At 45.0% G+C, this 24215-nt stretch overlaps 1 protein-coding gene across 3 annotated transcripts in view; it reads right to left on the bottom strand.

Moving 5' to 3' along the window:
* GFRA1 (GDNF family receptor alpha 1) overlaps positions 1–24215 on the bottom strand; it is a 217216-nt gene that overhangs the window by 57232 nt on the left and 135769 nt on the right. For all 3 annotated transcript variants that reach the window (XM_061193036.1, XM_061193046.1, XM_061193042.1), the window contains one exon: positions 15291–15627. In XM_061193036.1, coding sequence (XP_061049019.1) covers positions 15291–15627 — 337 coding nt within the window. The remainder of the gene's footprint in view (positions 1–15290; positions 15628–24215) is intronic.

Here is a 24215-nt window from a genome sequence, read left to right as displayed (position 1 = left end):
TGTTTAACATCCTCTTGTCAACAGCACCCTTCCACCCCACTCCATACCCCATTGCACCCCACCACCCCAGTTTCTGCGTTTTACCTAAAGCTCTCAGCTGAATTTAAACCTACATTCCTCCTTTTTTTTCCCTGTAGGGCAGAGCAGCTGTTTTCCATGGCTCGCATAAGCCATTTTCTAATAAATTGTCCCCTCAACCACTCCACCCAAACAGGGCTTATTTTGACCCATTCACAGTGAACTCAAGGGTCTCCTCTGAGCCCTCCCACCAATCCCCTCCCTGGCTCTGAGCCCCATGGAGGGCGTGGCTTTGGCCTTTCGGCCCACACCTCCCCTCCATCACTCTCTTTTTCACATCTTCACTTTGATGATACACTGCTTGCACCATGAGAAGGTGAGCACGTGGGATTATGCCTGGCATAAAGCAGATGTTCAGAAAATATGTGTTGAATGAGTGAGTGAATAAACGAATGAATGAATCCAAGTGCCACACACTATGGCTCCAATCACCTAGAGACCAATACTCATCATGGACATCTTGGCATTACAGTTGGGCACAGATGAGGAGAAACAGCAGCCCACGTCTAACTACTCCAGACACTGCACTAACAGCTATGTTCGTCTAGAGCCGGTCACTGTGCCTGATGCGTCATAAGCCTCGGTCACTTAATACCCAATAACCTGACCAGCCAGGTTAGTCTTATTTTACAGTGGAGGACCCTGGGGTTCAGAAAGGCCACCAGCCAGCCACAATCACGGAGCTGGTAAGAGTTAGAGCCAGATTTTGAAAAGAAGACCACAGACTCTCCAGCTCACACTCACCCCCACAGCAATGAAAGAATTGATGTTCCATCTTTTCATTTTAGTTCTTGGACATTTGCCGCCACTTTGCTGTGATCTGTGCACACAAGAAGCCGAAATCTGATTTAGGGGGATATAAGTGATCTTTACTAGGCCCAATAAAGTGTAATGACAGAATCAGTGGGCATTCTTTTGGTTTAATAGTGCTTGCAGTTTAAAAACATAAAAAAAATAATATCTGTTGTTACTGTTCAGTAAGGCCCAAATGCAATCCTACGACACAGCCGTGTTCATCTTGGCCCAGGCTGTCCCTCACTGAGCATCCCACCTCCCCAGGCTGTGTACACCGTCACCCCTCATCAAGAAGTGAGGGGGGCAAAAAGTGGGGCTCCCCAGACCCACAGGGAGAAGCCAGCAGCCCCTCAAGCACCCTTTCCTGGCTGCAGGGACCACTCCTAAGGCTGGGCACAGGAGGCACCAGGCAGGGGCTGGCCTGGCCGGGATCATCTCCTCTGGTGCCTTCCCACTGTGCCCGGCACCCATCGGCTCCGGGAAGGGCAGTCACACACGTGGGCCCCTTCCCGGAGCTGATGGGTGCCGGGCACAGTGGGAAAGGGAGTGAGCCCTGAAGTCAGACCGTGGGCTCCAATCCCAAGAGCCCCTGCTGCTGCTTCAGCTCTGCATTTCCCCAAGTATGAAACACAAGCACCAAGAGCAGGGCTGTGGGAGGATTAAGGCCCAGAACCCAGTGCCTGGCACAGAGTTCAGCGCTCAATGAAGGGCCGATATGAGTGCTGCCATTACTACTCTCAGGGTGCTTTCAACGCCGGCCCCATCTCTCCAATCACAGTCTTGTGAGGCAGGTAATGGGGCAGGCAATGTCTCTCCTCCTCCACACGACGGGACAGGTGTACGGGAAGCAAGTGCATTCTCCAGGACCCTCAGCCAAGGAGGGTCACAACTTCAGCTGGCTTCTGGAGGCACCTGAGGCCAGCACACCCTGCCCCAATGCGGACAAGGACACTAAGCCTGGCTCCCTCAAGAGGGCGCTCTCCCACGCAGCTTGGAATAGAGTCCCGTGACAGGCAGTATTTAGTGGCACCTCTTGTATACCCAGAAAACACCGCTTCCTGCTTTCTCTGAGCCTAGGGATGCTGGGGAGCAGCCTAGAGAGAGCCCCAGGCCTGAGGCTTGTAGAGTGGACTCGTAGAGGTGCCTCGGCATCCAGTCCGCCAGGACCAAGGGTGCTGATCTCCAACTTGGTCATCTAGCACCTAGCACAGTGTCTGGCACACTGGGTTCAACAAGGACACCAACCTTCCAAGGACCAGGGTCACTAAGCACCTACAATGCAAGATGCTGTGTGTGAAGCAGTGGCTGTAGTGGGACAAGGACGAAGATGGAGATACAGCCCCGTTGGGACACTGCATCTGACCTCCCACCAGCTGCACCCACCACCTGCCCTCTCCTGTGACCATCAATGAGCTGGAGTGAAACAGCCTGCATATTTATTTGTGCAGGTCAAGGCTCATGGTGATCTTGGCTCACGGGATCATAGCACTTTGGAATCTTGAACATCTGTGTGTGGTTGAGTAACCTGCGTCATTGCCCCACCATAGGCGCTGCCCATCCCACGCTCCCTCCTGAGAACCAAAGATGCTTCCACTTGGAAGAAGTGACAAGAAAAGCAGAGTAAAGCATGTCAGCTTTCCTTATTTGAATAGCTCAGGTCAAAGATTGCTCCGAAGGTCATTTTAGAAGGAGGATTTCTATTCAAATAATTGCTCTAAAACACTGTTTTGCTTTGCATTTTTTTCCAGCATAACTCAGACAAATGAATTCCAATCTCAGGCCAAGCTCAGCCTATGGATGACAGGCTGTCTACTTCCTCTGCACACTGAGGGCAAGGTTCCGCCCTGCAGTGGGGCCGCTAAATAGATACATGTTGGCCATGGCTCAGCAGCCTCTGTTTCTGAGGAGCTATCACCTGGGCAGACCTTCGAGTCCTTCACAGTGGATCCCACAGCCCTCCAAATAGAGCCCAACCTTACTGCAGCCAAGAAACTGCCCAGGTGTTTTCTCCTCCCCTTCCCCAACCTGGGCTAACAGTCACCTCAGTCACAGTGGTGCGGTCTCTCCTAGGTCCCCTACTAAGTCTCAGTGCCCCACAGGGCCCATCTGGCTGCTCACTCCTTCCCATCCTCAGCTTGCAGACCCCTAGAGCAGAGTGAGGCTCATCAGCCTAGGTCATCACCTGGTCAACATACCTTCAGGCAGTGGGTTTCCAAGTGTGGACCCCAGACCAGCAGCAGCATCACTGGGAATGATCTAGAAATGCAAATTATCCAGCCCCACCCCGGACCTCATAGATCAGAAACTGATCTTGACTACCAGCTGAAGTTGGAGAACCACCGCCCTGGAGCAACGGCACCTGGGAGAAGTCCGGAACCCCCTCTGCCAGGGGGTGTGCGCATACACTCCATGTTGACGCCCTGGGCCCTGCAAAGCACCTGGCGCTCCAGTCCTGCTGAGCCAGTGAATGAACCAACCACCCACCAGAACGCTGAGCAGAAAACTTTCTCAAACCATGTCTGTAGCTAAAATGTTTCAACTCGAATTTTTGAACTTGGAACATGGAAGAGGCATTTCCCATTTGCTTTGGTCTACTTCCACAGACAGGTTTTCTAGCATGACAATATCAAGATCCTTTGCTGGAGTGAACATCCACAGAGAGATGACATTCTCTCTCCCTAGACCCCATCCTAAGAAGTTTAAGGCTGTTAGACGGAGCCAGCTAACCCTCCAATAGGAATTCCAACTGCTGGGTGCTCACAGAACTCTCCAACTGCCAGCTTCCGGGCACTTCCGATTCTAAGGGTTATCCCAGGCCCAAGGTCATTACAATCCTTTAGTTTCCGCCATGGCAAATGATGATGGAGCGGGGAGAGCAGAGAGGGGCTGCACCTGAGACGGCCCACATTCCAAGGACCAGACATTTACCTGTGACACTCTGACCAAGTCCCTACCACCGAGTCTTGGGCACAAAGTGCTTTTACAAGTCATTACAGAGTTCCGCCTGACTGAGCTGAATACGAGGCTGAAATGCTTTGTCGAGCTAGAAACCAGAAGGAAGGTGTTGTCAGGAGGGCATCTCTCAGGGCAGGAAACCAAGCTGAGCCAGATCCCCTTGCCAAACAGGCTCAGAGTGACAGCCGATGGGAAGCTCGGCAGCTTTCTGGTTACTGGTACCCATTTCCAACTGGAAGGGCTATGGCCCCGGCTCCCATCCCCACCTCCCCCAGCCTCGCCATCCTGACATACTGGAGTGAACACGTTGGGCACGAGGCAGCCACACACACACCCAGACTGTCTTAGTTCCAGGAGACCACGGAGACGCTTGTGCACACACGTCTTCTAGCCCAAGATGATTCTGGTCCTAGTGCAGCAGTTCTCAAAGAGAGGTCTGGGGACCCTGGCAATCTCAGAGAGCCTTTTAGGGTTCTTGAAGTCAAAACTATCTTCCCATCCATACTAAGTTCTGATTTATCTTTCTAACTCTCAGGCTCTCAAGAGAGTACCGTGGAGTTTTTCCAGAGGCCAAGTGACGTGGGATACTGCAAAAGTCTGAATGCCGAAGCAGATAGAAGAATCAAGGCGTCATCTGGTCCGACATTAGATTTGTAAAAGTGTAAAATGATGCCATGCTTTTCCCTAAATTTTTTTGTTCTGGAAAAGATAATGATTTTTTAAAATAAAACTATGTTCTGTTATTTATGGTAACATGTAACGGGCATCTCGGAGTTATTTTTAAAGGAAGTGATAAATACGTAAACACTTCTTCAGCTTTGATTCCCAATATGGTAAGTATAGATAGACTTAGCCCACAGATGCAAAAGCCCTTTGGGATCCTCAGTAATTTTAACAATATAAAGGAGTTCTGAAACTGAAAGGTTTGAAAACTACTGTTCTAACGAGAAGTGAAATACTTTTGATGAGGGGCACTTAAGTCTTACTTTGACAAGATCCAAAGTTCTCTTACTTACAATTTTTGTTTTAAAATGAATAAATAAGGAGTTAAAAACAAAATCACCTCCAGTCTCCAATTCCACATACTCTGAGGAAGGTGATGTGGGTGGTTTTCAAGAGACGCACACATTGCACCCGAAGCAGGGGCACAGCGGACAGAAGCCAGGCTCTGCAGCCCTGCAGACCCTCCGGGCGTTCATTCCAGTGGCACCACGTGGGTGACTGCAGAAGCTGCTCAAGATTGCACCTCCTCATCCTGAACCGGGGACGAGGACAGCCCTCAGTTCTGGGGTCGTTGTGAAGTGCTCAGCACAGCGCCCGGCGCACTGCAAATGTCACATAAATGTTACCCTCTTCGTCATCATCTTCATCACCATCACTGTCATCCACAGCTTCCTGCAATAATGTCCCTGGCTCTGCAGATTCTGGGCCCCTGAGTCCTGTACAACAAGCCACCCTGCCCCCCCTTGTGGCTTGCTTCCTAACAGGATGATCAGATGATTCACGGCACAGAACCACCCAGACGAGAGGAAGGTTCAGATTCAGTGGCACTGAGTCAGTGACTGCCCTTTGCTGGATGGCTCACATCACTGACTCAGACACAAGCACCTCTAAGGACCCTTTATTCACAGTTACTCTTGGTCACTGAAGCAGCACGTGTCCCATGAGGCTGCCAGGGGTGCCCCCACTGCCTATTCAGTTTAAACAATAGTGAATCTAGGACTCCAGGCCCAACAAACTCGTGGCCAGCTCCATCCATGTCTCAGTGGGTATCTTTGTATGCTGATAATTGTTTATTCTAGACAGAAATGCTCTTGAGATGACAAATGGTCCAAACACCTCTGGACTTTCTCTACCACCGCCTCTGCCCCCCACTTTTCCCTAATGGTACCAACTGAAAAGATGGTGATGTACAAAGCTTAGCAACACAGCTTCACATAATGGAGTTGGAATTTCCACGTGCCGCTTAATGCTGTGGGTGCATAAAAGTGTAAAGCAGTAAAAATCTACCCCTTCCACCCACAAATCCTGCTTTAAAGGCCTCTGTCTGTTACTGGAGCAGGGATGGCAGGGGGATGCTGTATTTGGAATCATAAGCTTTCTTTGTCCTCTGTGATCAAAACTTGTGGAAAGTGTGAGGGAGAAAGAAAAACATATTTATTGAGTCTTTGCTTTGTTACGTGGCAGGCACTGTGCTGATGCCTTTGCAGAGATATCGCATTTAATCCTCACGGCTGCCCTGTGAAGATGGAGTCGTTACCTCCCTTTGTAGATGCAAAACTGAGGCCACGAGCTGCCCATGTTCTAGAACTATCATAACCAGGATGCAAGCCCAGGGTCGCCTCACTCACAAACACATTGACAGTTACTGGGGAAGGAAAAACAAAGTCCCAACTCCAGCTTGGTGTGGTACTTTTCACATTGATGGTTCTTTTAGACTCTTGTTTTTCTTGGATGTAAAATTTTCTGCGTAATTAATTGCTTTTGGAAATCACAGAGCAATTTCCCATTCACTGAGTTGGAAATGCCTCGTAGAAATGTAAGTGCCAACGTGACTGCAGGATATCTAACTTGGGGTGGTGCCTGAGTGGGGGTCTGGGGTTTCCTTGGGTGCAGCAGGACTCCAAGCCTGGCTGTGAGACCCGGGCTCTAATCATACACGACAGCCACCTGGTGAGGGGGGGCAGATTTCCCTGCACAAAAATGAGACAGCTCTGGGTCACAGGCTATGGGAACTTATGTCAACTGCAAACCATGCATGATCAAAAGAAGTCTTGTGTCCTGTGGAGGCCAGGACAGGGAGGTAACAGCCTCAGCTTAAGGGGCCAGCATGCCAGCCAGCATGGGATGCCCTTGGACCCCAAAGGATGTTGGTCTGGATAAGGGGGCAGCCCTCTAGGAATACTGGGGTCTCCCTTTCCCCCACTCTTTGCTCCGTGGATAAAGCACATTTGAAAAAGAGAACGATATAAAATGGAGGCATCCCCTTCCCTTGAAAGAAAAAAAAAAAGAGACTGTAAATTCTGTATGGTTGGGTTTCGGCCTAGACTTGAGCGGGGAGCTAGTTTACCCTGCCTAGGAACTTCATGGGTCCTAGTACGTGAAATGCTCACTGGGCAGAGCAGAAGAGTCCCCTGTGAAGAGCAACAAGCTGCACAAAGCAGCAGAGGGGATCAACTGGGGTCTTAGACAAAGTGGCCTGAAATCTGGGTTCCAGAAACTCCCTTCAAGTCCCCACCTACTCCTACTTCAGCACATCTGCGAACAATTCCAGGCTTCTCACCCCTCCGCACGTTTTAACAGCACTGCATTCAAGATGCAATCCACAGAATGGAAGTTTTCCTATGATTAATGAAATGGCCAGAGGGCAAGGAGAAGGTAGGAAGGCAAACACCTGGATGACCCCACCCTGGTGACATAACCATGGGTTGTTTAGAGCTGGCTGTCGCTCTGTGACAGCAGAGAATTCATCTCCCATGAGATACACAGCCAGGTCCCTGATACCTGCTGCCTGGGGGGACGTGAGGGTCAAGGACTCTAAACTCCAGTGACACTTCAGCAGGGAGTTAAGGAGTCCAAGCAACCAGGTTCGTGGGAGCTCCTGGGTAACGGTCACATGACTTACACACCCAGGACCCTCGGGTCAGACAGACTGTGCTCAGTGAATGTGCCTGAGTAAATGACTGAGTTAATAAGAAGAAGAAAACCAGTGTGGTCTGGAAAGATTTTTTTCCTGTTTGTAGAAATGACTCTTGCAATCAGTAAGCTGTCACAGAGAAACCACTCTATAATAAGCAATGAATGCTCAAAAGGAAATTAAAGTAAGAACTTAAGGACCACATATTACCTGAGTAGCTTTTTTCCTTTTTTAATGTTTTAAGTGATGCTAGGAGGCTGTGATGGACATTATGTCCTAACGCTCTGTGAAAACTATCTTTAAAACTGATGCTGTCTTAGTTACTGAGCCATAAAGAGCGTCTAGATCCGAGGCTGGACGGGATTATCATTCTGCCTGTCTGGAACTAAAGGTAGTAAGGCTGAACGGTGTAAGAACATTGTATTCTTGTCATGAAAGACAATCATTTGGAAAGAATGACAGAAACCAGATTTTGGAGTTAGCAAGATCAGGCTGGTTCCCAGCTCCTCCACGTGGGCTGAGATCATGGGGCCCAGTGCCTCTCATCATTAAAACCCAGTAAACGGGTTGTTGCTCCCACATCTTCCTCAAATCCACAGCCCCGGGCCTCTGTCCCGTTTCTACCCCTGGTGGTCTCTCCCATGCCTCTCGTCCTTCCAGCCCAGCTCAGATGACAGCTTCTCCAGGAAGCCTTGCTGACCCTCCAGGCCAAGGCCAAGTTGGCTGCTCGTATGTCTGTCCTCCCGCAGCACTTTGTACCTTCCTGACCACAGACTCCCACACCAGGCTGTAATGACTGTATGTGCACCTGTCTTCTCTTCTGCATGGCCGGTGAGGAGCCAGGTCTTTACTCCTGGCACAGTAACTGCAGACCAGCTGGTTGGATGGATGGATGGATGGATGGATGGGTGGGTGGGTGGCTGGGTGGATGGATGAATGGATAGATTTCCTATGCGCTAACTCTATTCTCCTGGTCACCCCTCATCTGGTCCACTGCAAGCACGTCCTAGCTGGCCTCCTGGCCTCTCCCCACCCCATTCCTTGCCCCACACTGCCACCTGGGCACTCTCTGGGGTCCAGCTGATCATATCTCACTTCCCCCGCCCCTTGTAGGATAAAATCTAACACTTCAACATTGCACCGGAGGCCCTCAACCTCTTGCCTTTATATCACACTAATTTTTCTCCCTCTGCCTCCAGGACAGACCCCAGACCCACACCTCCCACTCCCTTCACTATGTCCTCCCAAAACTGAGTGCCTTCTTTCTGCTTGATGTTCCCTACTTCTCACCTGCTGAGGCCCAGTCTGAATATGGGTCCTGAGACCCTCCACTATGACACCTCCTCCCCCAAAGAAATATGGGGCTCTCTTTGGACTTTCTGGGCGGATACAATTCCATTCCTTTTCCCTCCGCTTTCATACTCAAAGGCAGTAAAAGACAGTTCTGCTGTCAAGACTCCATCTGTCCACGTAGTTCTAATAACTGGCAGAATGTACAAATGTAAAGGAGTGTCTGAATCTCTCTGTCTCAGGGCCAAGAGTGGCCAGTGTGACTCTGGTGAGGACGTGGGCAGGTGAGGGAAGGGGTGAGGGGAAGGAAGTGGAGCCCCTGAGCTTGGGCAGCACCGGGAGGGGCTGGCTGGGGAGAGTGGGAACACTGAGTAAATCTGGACAGGCGTTTTTTAGCAACAGGCTCCAGCAGGAACAGACAAATGGCTTCACACCCGTCCCTGCCAAAGGAGAGATAAGGAAAGAGATAGGAGGCAACAAGATAGAGCAAGTTGCAGCGGGTTCCCGCCTGATTCACAGCTCAGGTTACCCCTGTTAGCCAGGGATGCGGTGAGCTCAGACCCTGCTTAGCTGGTGCTGAGTGGATGCACAGGCTGGGGGTGGAGGTTTGGAAGATCCACCGGGAGGTGCGTTCCTCCCCCCATCCAGCACGTGCTGGAGGACGTCCGTGCTTTTTGCTTAATGAATCACCGTACACACACAGGAGCCCCCCACCTCACCAGGAGTCCAGGGGGCCTCCAGCCAAGAGATGGGGGGGCGCCGGGGGGGGGGCAGGCAGCTCGCGCAGGTGGGGCGCATTAAAAAACGAGCGATTCGGTACTCTGCATCGCTAAAGACACCCATGTAATCATTTGAAATGAAAACTGCTCAAATGAACTGGAAAATGTTCTACTTGTATTTTCTCATATTCCCAAACCTTTCTTTCCATGGTTCAGAAGTTTGCATTGTCTAATTGCTGATTTCCATTTGTGAATGAATCAGCGTAAAATAAAATTGAGTGCCAAATTAATCTACCCTTCTAGTTTTAGGCATTAATTATCCTCTGAGCCATTTTCTCCTGCACTTTGCCACATGTCAAGACAGGCCCGGATACAGTGATGTAGAATCCAGTTTTCAACTCAGGAATGTAGCCCAAACAGCAGAGGATGTCCCAGATCTCTAAGAGCCACAGTTTACTGTGCAAAAGAGGACTGATTCCAAGCAAAGGAAATACATTCCTCACCTTTTAAAGGTGCACTAACACTGTCAGACCAAGTAAGTTACTGGAGAAGAAATTTGCTGCATGGTCTTGTGACACGTTTCCCCAGTTGTCCCAGTTAACAAATTAACAACAACATATTTCCTCTAAGTATAATAGGGTCAGCCTCAGTGTGGAAAATGCGGTGCTGGCTAGGGCAGAATTTTGAAAATTACATATGCTGTTCTTCTGGAGCTATACCAAGGGAGATTTTCTTGGCTGTGCTAAAAAAAAAAAAAACCACCCCAAAAAACCAAACAAACAAAAAAGAAAACCAAAAAAACCACCACCACCACCACCAAAAACAACAAAAAAAACAGGTCTCCAGGATACAATTATAGGATCCTTAGTCCCTGCGGAAAGGTAGAACCATATGTACTTGGTCACTTGGTCAAAGCTACCACTCTTGGAAACAATGAGGATACAGAGCCTGGGCACCGGGAAGAGCAAGTAAATCTTGGTGGGGGGGGGGACTGGGCAAAAAAGCCTTGGAGACAGAGGGCACAGAGGCCCTGATCCCTTCCCTTCTGAGGTTCAGCATTATCAGAATCTTTCCAAAAGGTATGAGGTACCCTTGACCAAGCACTGTTTAAGCCTTAAAAAAGCAATATGGAACAACATGGATTGACCTGAAGGACATTATGTTAAGTGAAATAAAACAGTCACAGAAGGACAAATACTGCATGATTCCACTTTACATGAGGTATCTAAAATCATCAAACTTGTGGAAGCAAAGAACAGAATTGTAGCTGCCAGGAACTAGGGGGAGGGGTAAGCAGGTAGTTTCTTTTTTTTTTTAATTTTTATTGGAGTAGAGTTGATTTATAATAGTGTGTTAGTTTCAGGTGTACAGCAAATGAATCAGTTATACATGTACATATATCCACTCTTTTTTAGATTCTTTTCTCATACAGGCCATTACAGAGTATTGAGTAGAGCTCCCTGTGCTATACGGCAGGTTCTTATTAATTATCTATTTTATATATAGTAGTATGCATATGTCAGTCCCAATCTCCCAATTTATTCCTCCTCCCCCCTTATCCCCTGGTAAGGTAGTTTCTGATGAGTGGGAATAAAACTTCAGTTATACAAGATGAATAAGTTCTAGAGATCTACTGTACAATATTGTGCCTATAGATAATACCATATTGTGCACTTAAAAACCTGTTAAAAGAGTAGATTTCACATTGTGTTCTTACCACAATAAAACAAGAAAAGAGAGAAAATGCAAATACAACACTCAAATCCATCTAGGACACACTGCCAGGAAAGGGAGAGTCTGAGATACTGTGTGCTCAAGTTGGAGGGCTGGCTCTGGCGGGAACCCCTTAGGACCCAGCCCCCAGGGCAATATGTCACGCTTTGGGAAACACTGGCTGCATGCTGAGTATGAACTAAGAGTTGTTACTCGGCACCCAAGATGCAGCACCTCTGCTGCAGGTGCAGAACGACCAAGAAGGGCACAGTCACCAAACCACAAAGCAACCTCTGGGCTGTCCACAACAGCGACACCGTGTGGCAGCAGTTAAACCCACAGGGCAGGCAGGCTGGCCAGTAGCCTCAGGCTCCCTCTTTTCCTGGCACTGGAAGCAGAACAGGTTTTGGAAAATAACTCTATAATTCTTAGATGAACACAGGAGGGGGCATGCTCAAGAGGAAGATGCCAGCCTTTTTGGTAATGAAGAGCTGCAGAGGCGCCTGAGTGATTAATTAGAAAAATTAAAGAGCTATGAACATATTTGTAGCACCCTGAGCCAGAGCCCAAGTGCTGAGCTTAGTGTGGATGTCAGAATTTGAGGGAAAGGAGGAGAGGCACAACTTTAAATTTTGTATATATAACCACTTGCATCGGGAATAAAGGAATATGCTTCCTTTAGGACCAAACCCCATCCTGACATCCTTCCAGGCACTAAGGAAAGCAACCGGAGGACAACTAGCATGGGAGACACTGTGCTTCAGGGGAAGAACTGGAGGCTCTGAATTTCATCACACCCTTCTAATAACACCTCCGCGTTTGCTTTTCTGCAGACGAGCTTGGAGGCCTAAACAGTCAAGCTCTCGCCTCTCCCCAACCACCCCAAGAGGAAAGAAACCTGTCAGCTTCCCTAAAAGGGAAAAGGAGGAACGAAAACAAAGTCAAAAGGAAAAGCTAAAGTTGCATCTACTCTGTTTGAAGGCACAATGCAGGAGAGACAGGTTTTGCACAGAGGCACCACTGGACCCTGGGGAAGGAAACCTGTGTGCTTCGAGTTGGAAAACATTAAGTGCAGGGAGGTTTTAATGAGCTGCAGCAGCTCTTTGATAGTCCCTGATGTTGAGATGGCAATGGAGCATTTGAAATGTGAGCTTTCAAAGAATATGCTTTTTAGGAAGCGATTTTCCATCTCGCTATCCCTTTGCTTTGGGGATATTCAAATTGGGCCTTTAGTCATCCCATTGGGGGTACCTCCATTCCTCCAAATGGGTCTGGGTCAGAGCAGCTTTAACACGAAACCCTGCCGAAGCCCCAGCTGCTGCTCTATGTAGTAGCAACTACAAGGGCTTCACTGAGACGGATTGAGAAGAGATGCAATAAAAGGCATAAAATTAAAGACAAGATTAATAAAACCTGATGTAAGTGCTAGCCTACCTAGCAGCTTAAATTACATTTACCACATCTGACAGGGAGGGGGTAATCATGAGTAATAAGTTCAGGCTCTGGAAAGAAATTACGGGATAAATAACTTAAGGACAGGTAACACCAGGGGAAGTCACTGATTCACCTTCCCAGAGAAGACTCGAGACGGTATAAAACCCACCAATCACACGGAGGCAAATTTCACTTGGGAGGGCCCTAGAGAGTCTAGGATCTGGATTCCCAATCATCCCAGGGCCAGGAATCTGGCAGCAGCACAGAGACTGCTTCTGGTTGCAGCTTCCAGCCCAGCCTGACCTCACCCCACCGCCTGGTGGCTGCTGTCACCACAGCCCGACCCTGGTGTGACCAGGCGCAGTCAGTCATTAGGTGAGGGCTGTCCTATTGCCCCCTGTTCCTTTCTGCCCCATCAGCTGAGGCCACGCTATGCTACTTGGGCTGCCTCAACACAACCAGTTCCTGGAACCAGTCTGGTCCCCAAACAGGACCCAAACCATCACATTATCTGCAGATTCCTCCTGCCACCTCTTCGGAACACCCCAAGTTCCCAAACTTCCAGCTGTTTCCCACCACAGCTTAGCAGGGAAGCAATCTGATTCGACTGATTCACACCAACTCTCCAAGGATGCTCTCTTTTTGGAGAGCAGGCCAGGTAATGCAAATGGACCCCTCACGGTGGGCTTTGAGCCTGCAAAGGAGGTATCAGGAGCCTCCTCTGGACCTCACGTGCAAGACAGACCTCGTGAGAAGAGAAGGAAAGGCTCCATCGCCACGCTCTCTCCGCCTGCCAGACATGGACCAGTGGACGGAGGGCTCACGCACTGCTCCATTCCCTCCCCTGACAGCAGCCTCCCATCTCCAGGCTTCCTGGCTTGGACCCATCAGCGAACAGGATAATGTCTCCTGTAGAGACAGGGAGGGGCTGTCTGGCTTCAAGCCAAGGAAGACCCTGGAAAGTCCTGCTTTTAGCAGAGGGATTCCTCTGCTCAAAGACTAAAGGGGCAGAGGAACTTGGGATCTTCAGAGGACAGGTCTTCAGATTCTCTGTTCCCTGGCATCCTAACGCCAAGCTCAGCTCCCACAGCTTCTCCCTTGGTCCTGTCCTCACCACATTCATCTCGAGCAGGGGGTTCTTAGAGTCCCTGGCTGATTGGCTTCTCCAGGTTATAGCTGCGAGGAGGTCCTGCCTCTTCCTCAGGATCCTTAGAGCACAGTGATCCCTGATCCTAGCCCTCAGTTAAGAGGGTCTCAATGGAAGAGGGGTGTGAAGGTGAGGAAGAGTCTTTGGAGAAGTTGCATTGCCTGAGCACCTGACTCCTCCCAAGACAAGCTCGGCCATCTGAGTTCTTCCTCAGAGAGCTTCCAACTCGGAAAAAAATGGAGGGATATTACTCCCAGAAAGTCTTCAGCATGAGGGAGTTCTACAGATAACAAGGACTTTTATTTTTCTTTGGTCACTATTAGAGCTAGTCTAAGGAAAGAATGGGACTCCATTCTATCAGAATAAAACTTAAACTGACAAAACTTAGCTTACCAGAATCCTCAAACTATCAGACAGTTTTTTCCCTGCCCTCTGCTCTTTAGAAACGGGAAACTTACAAGAAAACAAACACAAAGTCACACCCTCACCTACTTGCCCACCTGTGAACATTTATCAAGTGCATAGGATTTTGTCAGCGATGGCATTTGAAGATTCCTGGCTCTATCCTGGGGGCAAAGTACAGGTGTTGTCCGATGATGCCCCGTCTGCATCTCTAACTCAAGATCCATCCTGTGCTCTGAATGCAGCACCAGCATTGCCTCCGGCTGCAGTCAAGTCTCTGCTTATCAAAATCTACTTGCTTCGATCAGCAATGAATTCAACCCAAAGTTCTGGAAGGACTCACATCAAATTGTTGACAGTGATGGTTGGGAGCAAGTAGAAGCAGAGAGAAGCGGAACCTTCCTTTTCCCTCTACTGATTCTATATTGCTTTTTTGCTTTTTTTTTTTAAAAAAAGAAACACATAGAATATATTCATGGAGTCCTTCAAACATTAAAATACATTAACAAATGGCCAAAAAGGAAAAGGAAGTGACTCTTTTCAACAACACAGCCAGGTTTCAATGGGGGGCTGAGATCCCGAAGCATGGAAGGCATCTACTCTCAGCCACATCGTCGACTGAATGGCCCAGAACAGACCCAGGCATTCTGGAAGTTCTCCTCTTCGGGGCTGGACACAGCTCCATCCCTCCCTCTTGCTGCTCTCTTCCAGTTTTCTGACCTTGATGACAAGAGCTCCCGTATTTCCAGCACCTGCTACCCCACTTACTTAACGCTTTTGACCCCTGGCAGCTCTCAGGTCTAACAGAGGGGGCACATGCTTTCAAGCTCACCTGGGCTCAGGTGACCCTCTGCGCTTACGAAGTCCTACTGACCTCATTCCAGCACCTCTCAAAGCTTTCCTCAGGTTAAAGACGGGAACCTTCCTCAGCACAAAAGGCTGATCAGCTGCTGAAGAACCTCGTGCTGGAAGCAGAGGTCAGGTTTTGGCCCATCCATCCCAACGACTCCCCTCCCCCACCCCCCTGCAGAAATTCAGAAAATAGAAGCCTGGCCACTGAAGCAGCATAAAGGTTCTCTCCACCACCTCCTTAATCACCAGGCTGCCGGCACACGCTTACCTGCAGATGTAATTCGTCTTGCAGGAGTCCTGCAAATTCAAGCAGTTGGGCTTCTCCCTCTCCTCGTAGGAGCACACCGGCACGATGGTCTGCCGTCTCCGCTCGGTGCAGGCGATGTCCCGGCAGGAGCAGAAGAGCATCCCGTAGCTGTGCTTGGCCGGGACCTTGTCGAAGAACTGCCGAAGGGCCTTGTGGCACTTGCGCCGGTTGCATACATCGTTGGACATGCTGGTGGTGCACGGTGTGATGTAGGCGGACCTGTACTTCTTACAGGTGTCGTCCAGGTTGCAGGCCTTGGCGGCATCCAGGCAGTTGTTCCCTTTCGGGATGTGCTCCACTGCAAAAGGAGAGAAAGGCAGCGTGATCACAGGGCTGGGTGCTGGGGCTGCTCTGCTTTCACTGGGATCTGGCCATTCACCTGGCAGTGCTGGCAGCTCTGATCAACTCTGTGTCTTGAAGCTAATAACTTAATGAGTTCATGACAATGAGAAAGTATCAGGGGCACAAAGGCTGGGAGCCCACGGCAGCACACAAGCTCCTAGCATTGTCTCAGATGTATAATTAGGAGGTATTGAGTAAGGCCAAAGGAGCTCAGGCACCTGCCCGACTACATATAAACAAGGCAACAGGAGAACAAGTTTCCAGCTCCTGGTTGGTAAATTGAAATTAGGATAAAAGAAAAAAGCAACAAATTATATACTTGTTTATTATATAATATATAAAATGATATGCTGAATGTAAGTATAATTGCCATGCAATCCTCCAGGAATATAATTATGTAATAAATGCACATAGTACATGTTAATTACTATATGATTACAGAGTAATTGCATGGTTATTTGAGCCCAGAAGACAAAATATTATGCTAGTTCTCTAAACAGGAAGAAGCAACTACATCGAAGCTGTATTTAAGTTCTAGCTCACAGGCCACTGGAAGAAAACCAGAATAAATTACATAAAAATTTGCAAACCTCAATTACCATTTAACTTACCGCACAGAAAATTTGGGATCTATGAGTACTGAGGTTGCAGATTAGAAAAATTCAGTTACTATTTTGGATAGAATTTCAATGGGCTTACAAACCATACGCCTTAGGAATCTCACAAAACATATGTTGCCTTCTGTCCAAGCCCTCTGCGCTCATGCTGTCAAAGAAACCAGTGCTGTCCACTGCCAGGCTGCCTGCTGAGAGGCCTGGAGAGAAAGCACGGAAGAGGCAGGGCTCACTGGGGTGGCTGGGTGAGCTGGCAGGGCCAAGTCTAATGGGCAAAGTTAAAAGATGAATGGACAAGGGAAATTAAGCTCATTTCCCATAATATAGGTCTTACCAAGGGAGGCGAAGTGATGGAAAAACCTCCTAGAGCCAAGTTATGAGATGGCCCATGGAAAATTGATAACTAGGTGTAGCAGGGACCCTCCGGAGACAGCAAGAAGGCAGCAGACAAGCACCACACAATCGTGGGATTCGATCCCCAGCAAGTTCCTGCTCAGGCCCCAGCCCCTTCATGGGTTCTGCAACCCCCTTTCATTCTCTTTATGCGCCCAGTTGATGGGGACCATGAAGGCATTTGAGAATTAGCAAGAGAGGAGACAGAGTCTAGCTGGGTTGGGTGGGACCAAAAGACAGGGCAGTGCATTTAGTATCTAAAAGGCACATGGGATATTCAGCCTTAAATAAAAGAAGGAGACCTGCCATGGGCAACAACACGGATGAGCCTTGAGGACATTATGCTAAGTGAGATAAGCCAGTCCCAGTAGGACAAATACTGTATGGTTCCACGTATATGAGGTATCTAAAACTCTCAAACTCACAGAAGCAGAGAGTTGAATGGTAGTTGCCAGAGGCTGAGGTGAGGGGGAAATGGGGAGTTGTTATTCAAGAGGTATAAAGTTTCAGTGATGCAAGATGAATAAGTTCTAGAGATGGGCTGTACGACATCACACCTACACTTAACAATACTGTATTGTGCACTTAAAAATCTGTTAAGTGGCATTATTTCACTCTTTTGGATGGCTGAGTAATATTCCATTGTATATATAAACCACATCTTCTTTATCCATTAATCTGTTGATGGACATTTAGGTTGTTTCCACGTCTTGGCTATTGTAAACAGTGCTGCTACTAACATAGGGGTGCATGTATCTTTTCGAATTATAGTTCTGTCTGGGTATATGCCCAGGAGTGGGATCGCTGGATCATATGGCAGCTCTATTTTTAGTTTTTTGAAGAACCTCCATACTGTTTTCCACAGTGGCTGCACCAATTTACATTCCCACCAACAGTGCAAGAGGGTTCCCTTTTCTCCACACCCTCTCCAGCATTTGTTATTCATAGACTTTTTAACGATGGCCATTCTGTCTGGTATGAGGTGGTACCTCATTGTATAGTTCTGATTTGCATTTCTCTAATAATTAGCCATGTTGAGCATCTTTTTATGTGCCTCTTGGCCATCTGTATGTCTTCTTTGGAGAAATGCGTATTTAGGTCTTCTGCCCATTGGGACCTAGAGATTATCATACTAAGTGAACTAAGTCAGAAAGAGAAAGACAAATACCATATGATATCACTTATATGTGTAATCTAAAATATAATGCAAATCAGCATATTTACAAAACAAAATCAGACTCACAGATATAGAGAACAGATTTGTGGTTGCTAAGGGGGAGCGGGGGTAGGGGAGAGAAGAAATGGGAGTTTGCGATTAGCAGATGCAAACTATTATCATATAGGATGGATAAACAACAAGGTCCTACTGTACAGCACAGGGAACTATATTCAGTATCCTGTGACAAACCATGGTGGAGAAGAATATGGAAAAGAATGTATATATGTGTAAGGCTGAGTCACTTTTCCATACAGAGGAAATTGACACAACATTGTAAATCAACTATACTTCAATAAAATTAAAAAAGAAACCTGTTAAGAATGTAGATCTCATGTTAAATGTTCTACTAAAATAAAATAAAATTTTATACAAGAAAAGAAGAACAGCCACAACAAGTTCAACATTTCAGGAAATGAAAAACTCCCTGGTCTACTGATGGTGTGCCTTGCTTTAAGAAAACCCAATACGCTGGAATCACAAAAATATACCCTGGCACCATAAGCAGTATTTTATGATGCCCCAGGTGCGTGTTTCTGCCTATGACATCTGAATTCAACAATTTAACGGGGAAGGCAATAAACAAGACACTCAGCCCTTCTTAGGTGAGCAGTGCAGGAAGCCAGCAGCTGCACGTACATCCTGCGGGTTTAACAAGCACACCTGGTGCATTTTCTCCATCATGATTTTCCCAAAGTGGCTTCTCTCTTGCTCCTCTGTTTTCACACTCAGGCACTTCAGGACTCAAGGAGTGAAATATTCACCATGTGCCCTGACAGATCACCAGGGCCTCCACCAGGCTTTGGTGACACTTCTAGCCTTTTCCTCTTTTGAGACTTTCTAATGATGTGCTGTTGGGCCCACTGGCAACAGTGATTGATATTCCTGAAGGTCGACAGCTAGCTAGGAGATTTCTAAATTATGCATTTTGGGATGATAATCTAAAATAAATTAATATGACCAAATTCTGGATCATCTGGATTAGGCCCTTAAGGCTGGATATCGGAACACAATTTCACTTGCATTGGTGTTCAATGGTACTTTATGATCTCTGGCTAAAAAGAAAAGAATAGAGGCACACAGGTTGACTTAATACTTAAATGATGTAGCCAGGGATATATGAACAAACGGTTCACGTAAGTTCAAATGGAGAAAAATGACAGAAAAATTAAGTCATCACATGGCACCCAGTAATGTAGGCCTGTCAAACTCAAAAGAACTCATGCTGAAACAGAGAACTACATCCTGATTGTAAGCACCAATTTAGTTTCAGCAAAACAATATCATTCCTCATATTAAATTTATGTTATTAATTTGTATTTCATTGTTTTAAAAGTTTTGTTCATATCTAATTGGTGTGTGTTGCCTTTATAATTGTATAAAAGCAAAGAAGAGCTGACAGTTTTATGTTTATAAACTTCAAATAAAATTATAATGAAAATAAACTTAACACATGAGGTCCAGAAAATTTATTTCTCTCTGAAAGTTCTCCATATAATACACAAGTTTTAAAAAATTGGCCTGGAAAAAAGCTCCTTGACATGGGTCTTGGCAATGATTTTTTGGATATGACACAAGCAATAACAACAAAAAATAAACAAGTAGAATTATGTCAAACTAGAAAGCTTCTGCACAGCAAAGCAAACCATCAACAGAATGAAAAGGTGACTTACGGAATGGAAGAAAATATTTGCAAATCATGTTCTGATAAGGGGCTAATTTCCAAAATATATAAAGAACTCATACAATTTAATAGTAAAAGTAGCAGTAATAATAATAACCTAAGTAAAAAAATGGGCAAAGGACCTGAAGAGACATTTTACCAAAGAAGGTATATGAAAGGCCAACAGGTACATGAAAAGATGCTGATCAGTAGGGAAATGCAAATCAAACCACAATGAGATATCACTTCAGGCCTGTTAGAACAATTGTCATCAAAAGAGATAATAAATGCTGGTGAGATGGTGGAGAAAAGGGAATCCTTGTGCACAGCTGCTGGGATTGTAAATTGGTACAGTCACTATAGAAAACAGTATGGAGGTTCCTCAAAAAATTAAAAACAGAGCTACCATATGATCCAGCAATTCCACTCCTGGGTATATATACAAAGGAAACAAAATCACTTTATCAAAGAAATATCTGCACTCCCATGTTCATTAAAGCATTATTTACAATAGTCAAGTATTCACCAAGGAATAAACAGACAAAGAAAATGTGGTATATATTTTTCAATGGAACACTGTTCAGCCATAAAAGGAAGGAAATACTGACGTTTGCAACAAGACGGATGGACTCGGAGGGCATTACGCTAAGTAAAGTAAGTCAGACAGAGAAAGACAAATACTGTATGATCTTACTTATATGTGAAACCCAAAAAAACAAAAATAAAAAACAAACTCATAGAAAAAAAGGCTTATATTTGTGGTTATCAGAGGCAAGGGGAGAGGGTGGGGGAATTGGATGAAGGTAGTTAAAAGGTACAAACTTCCAGTTATAAGATAATTAAGTACTAGGGATGTAATGTACAACATATAACTATAGTTAACACTGCTGTATGATATATTTGAAAATTGCTGAGACAGTAAACCCTAAAAGTTCTCATCACAAGGAAAAAGACATTTCTTCTTCTTTTTTTGTATCTATATAAGGTGATGGATGTAAACTTATCGTGGTAATCATTTCAAAATATATGTAAGTCAAGTCATTATGCTGTATGCCTTAAACTTATACAGTGCTGTATGTCAATTATATCTCAAGAAAACTGAAAGAAAAAAAATTGGCCTAGTGTATGCCTGCTTTGTTAAATAATGTTTACTTCCTTTTCAAAGTTGTTAAAACTACATAAAATACTAATTAATTGTTTTCCTCTTGGTATTATCAAAAAAGAAAAGCAACATTTCAAAGGAAATGTTTTGCATGAAGTGGGAATAGGGTGAACGATTTAATGTCCAAACCAATTGCTCAGAGTTCACTCCATTTAGCACCTGGTGTGCCTCAGCCTCACTTTGAGCTGATTCTGTTTTCATCAATAAATGACACTGCCAGAGCACCATCTCTTTATCATTATTTCAGAGCCTGTGACAAATTCCAGAAGGCACAACCTGGCACATTCAGAGAGGCAAGAAACTACTAACTGATTTCCAGATTACAGGTAAATGTGTGACTTCCTTTTTGCTTATGATTCTCACTCACACAAAACATTCTCATAACCCTTCCCAACTTGATATACAAGGCCAGCATTACCCAAATAGCAGAATATGATTAAGAAAAAAGAAGAAAATTACAGACTAATATTCCTTACAAATAAAGACTCAAAAAGTTTATTAAATAGGATTTAGCAATATGTTAAAAGGATAATGTACCACGACCAATTAAGGTTTATCCCAAAATGCAAGGTTGGTTTAATATTTAAAAATCAATGTAATTCACCATATTAACAGACAGGAAGAGAACCATATGACTATTTTAACAGACAAAGGAAAAGTATTCAACAAGTTTCAACACTCATTCCATAATAAAAAAATGCTTAGCAATCTAAGAATAGTAGAGAACCTTCTTAATCTGATAAAGAGAACCTATGAAAAATGTATAGCTAAAACCATATTTAACAGTGAAATACTGATTCTTTCCTGCCTAAAATCAGAAACAAAGAAAGGATGCCCATTCTTATCACCTATAGTCAACACTGTACTGGAGGTTGTAGCCATTGCAATAAAGCAATGAAAAGAAATAAAAGGTATTGGAAAGGAAGGCATCTATACTTATAAATGACTTAGAAAATCCTAAAGAATCTACAAAATAACTACTAGAACTAAGAAGTGAATTTATCAAAATCAAAGGACATAAAGTTAATATACAAAAATCAATTGTATTTTTATAAGCTATCGGCAAAAATACTAGAAAACAAAATTAAAAGCATAATTCCATTTATAACAGCACCAAAAAAGGGGCACTTAGCAACGAGTTTAACACAATATTTGCAAGATCTCTACACTGAAAACTAGAAAGAACTGCTGAGAAAATTAAAGAAGATGTAAGTAAACGGAAATATATACCATGTTCATGGATCAGAGGACTCAGTATTGTTAACATGTCAATTATCTCCAAATCATAATGTGTTCTGGAATTGGCAAGCAGATCCTAAAATGTATATGGAAATGCAAAGGACACAGCATAGTCAAAGCAACTGAAAATGAATAACAAAATTGAAGGACTTTACACTGACCTCAAGATTTACCATAAAGCTAGTTATCAAGACAGTGTGGTACAGCATAGGCACAGTCAAGTGAGATAATGGAACAGAAAACAGAACTCAGATTAAATATACCCACATATCTGATCTTTTTACAAAGTCACTAAAGAAATACAACACAGAAAGAAATCTTTTCAACAAATGGTTCTAGAATAATTGAAAATCAATGTAAAAAACAAAAAAACAACAAAAGCACTTCAATCCCTACTTCACATCATGTATAAAAAGTAATACAAGATGGATCACAGACTTAAACATAAAAGCTGAAATCACAAAGTTTTCAGAAGAAAACAAGATAATCTTAGAAGCAGGCAAAGGTTTCTTAGAGAGGACCACAGAAAGCAACAACATTAAAAAAAATGGTAAGTTAGATTTAATCAAAGTTAAAAACTCATCAAAAAACAATTTCTTAAGAAATGAAGAAAAACAGACAAAACACAGATGAGAAGAAAATATTTGTAAAACATGTATCTGACAAAGGACAAGTATCTAAAATATATTTAGAATGCCTAAAACTCAATCATAATAAACAGCCCAATTGAAAAATGGGTCAAATATTTAAACAGACATGTCGCAGAAGAAAATATACGAATGGTCAGTAAGCACATGAAAAGTGTTCAACATCATTAGTTATCAGGGAAATGCAAATTAAAACCACGATGAGATACACTACATACTGGTGGTTAAAATTAAAGTCTGACAACCCCAAATGTTTACAAAGACGTGGAGCTCCTGGAATCTCATATATTCCAATGGGAATGTAAAATGGTCCATCCACTTGTGAAAATTTGGGGCAGATATTTATAAAACTACACATATACCTACCCTATGATCTAGCATTTCCACTTCTAGGTATTCATCCAAGAGAAATGAGAACATATGTCCATAAAAAGATTTGGACAAGACTATGATAGCGCTATGTTGATAATAACCAAAAACTAGAAACAGCTCATGTATCCATCAGTAGGAAAATGGCAAGCAAACTGTGGTCTATCCACATAATGGAATACTACTCAGAAATAAGAACAGATGAACTATTTATACACACGATAGCATGGATGAATCTCAACAACACAGTTCTGAGTGGAAAAAAAAAAAAGCTTTACACAAAAAGTACACATTGAATAATTCTATTTATGTGAAGTTCTAGAATAGGTGAAACTAATTTACGATGAAAAAAATCAGAAGAGAAGAGTGGTTGCTTCCAGGGGATGGAAGTGGGGATTGGCTGGGAAGAGGCAAGAGGGAACTTTCTGGATCGATGGTAATGTTCTCTAAATAGAAGTCTGGGTCAAAACTCAGAGAATGGTACACTTAAGGTTTGTACCTATAGAAATTTCACCTCAAAAGGAAAAGAAATAAACAAATATTAAAAACTTGTTAACGGTATATATGCTGAAGCACTTAGGGGAAGTATATTGATATCTGCATTTTTAAAACTTTGATGAATTGATAGATGGACAGAAGGATGGGTAGATGCATACTTACAGAGCCAACTACATTCAACTGTAATAGTAGACTCTAGATGGTAGGTTGATGTAAAATTTTTTCCACTTGTCCGTGTGTTTGAAAATGTTCAAACAAAATATTGAAAAAAATTGATTCATGTATACCCTATTCTTTAAAAAAAAGTCTCGGGCTTCCCTGGTGGCACAGTGGTTGAGAATCTGCCTGCCAATGCAGGGGACACGGGTTCGAGCCCTGGTCTGGGAAGATCCCACATGCCGCGGAGCAACTAGGCCCATGAGCCACAACTACTGAGCCTGCGCGTCTGGAGCCTGTGCTCCGCAACCAGAGAGGCTGCGACAGTGAGAGGCCTGCGCACCGCGATGAAGAGTGGCCCCCGCTTGCCGCAACTAGAGAAAGCCCTCGCACAGAAACGAAGACCCAACACAGCAAAAATAAATAAATAAATAACTTGAAAAAAAGGCCACAAGCAAAATTATAAAAAAAAAAAAAAAAAAAAGTCTCACATGCACAGAATATGTAAAACAACTCTTAGCCCCAATTTCACCTCCCTTCTTAGTGTCCTCACAAATTCACCTCCAACTCTCTCTCAGGTATCCTGC

Source organism: Eubalaena glacialis, chromosome 1 (genome assembly GCF_028564815.1).
Source record: "Eubalaena glacialis isolate mEubGla1 chromosome 1, mEubGla1.1.hap2.+ XY, whole genome shotgun sequence".
In the NCBI taxonomy this organism is placed as follows: Eukaryota; Metazoa; Chordata; class Mammalia; order Artiodactyla; family Balaenidae; genus Eubalaena; species Eubalaena glacialis.
Note: the sequence above shows the minus strand (reverse complement) of the source record. Positions and strands in the feature narration are given on the sequence as shown.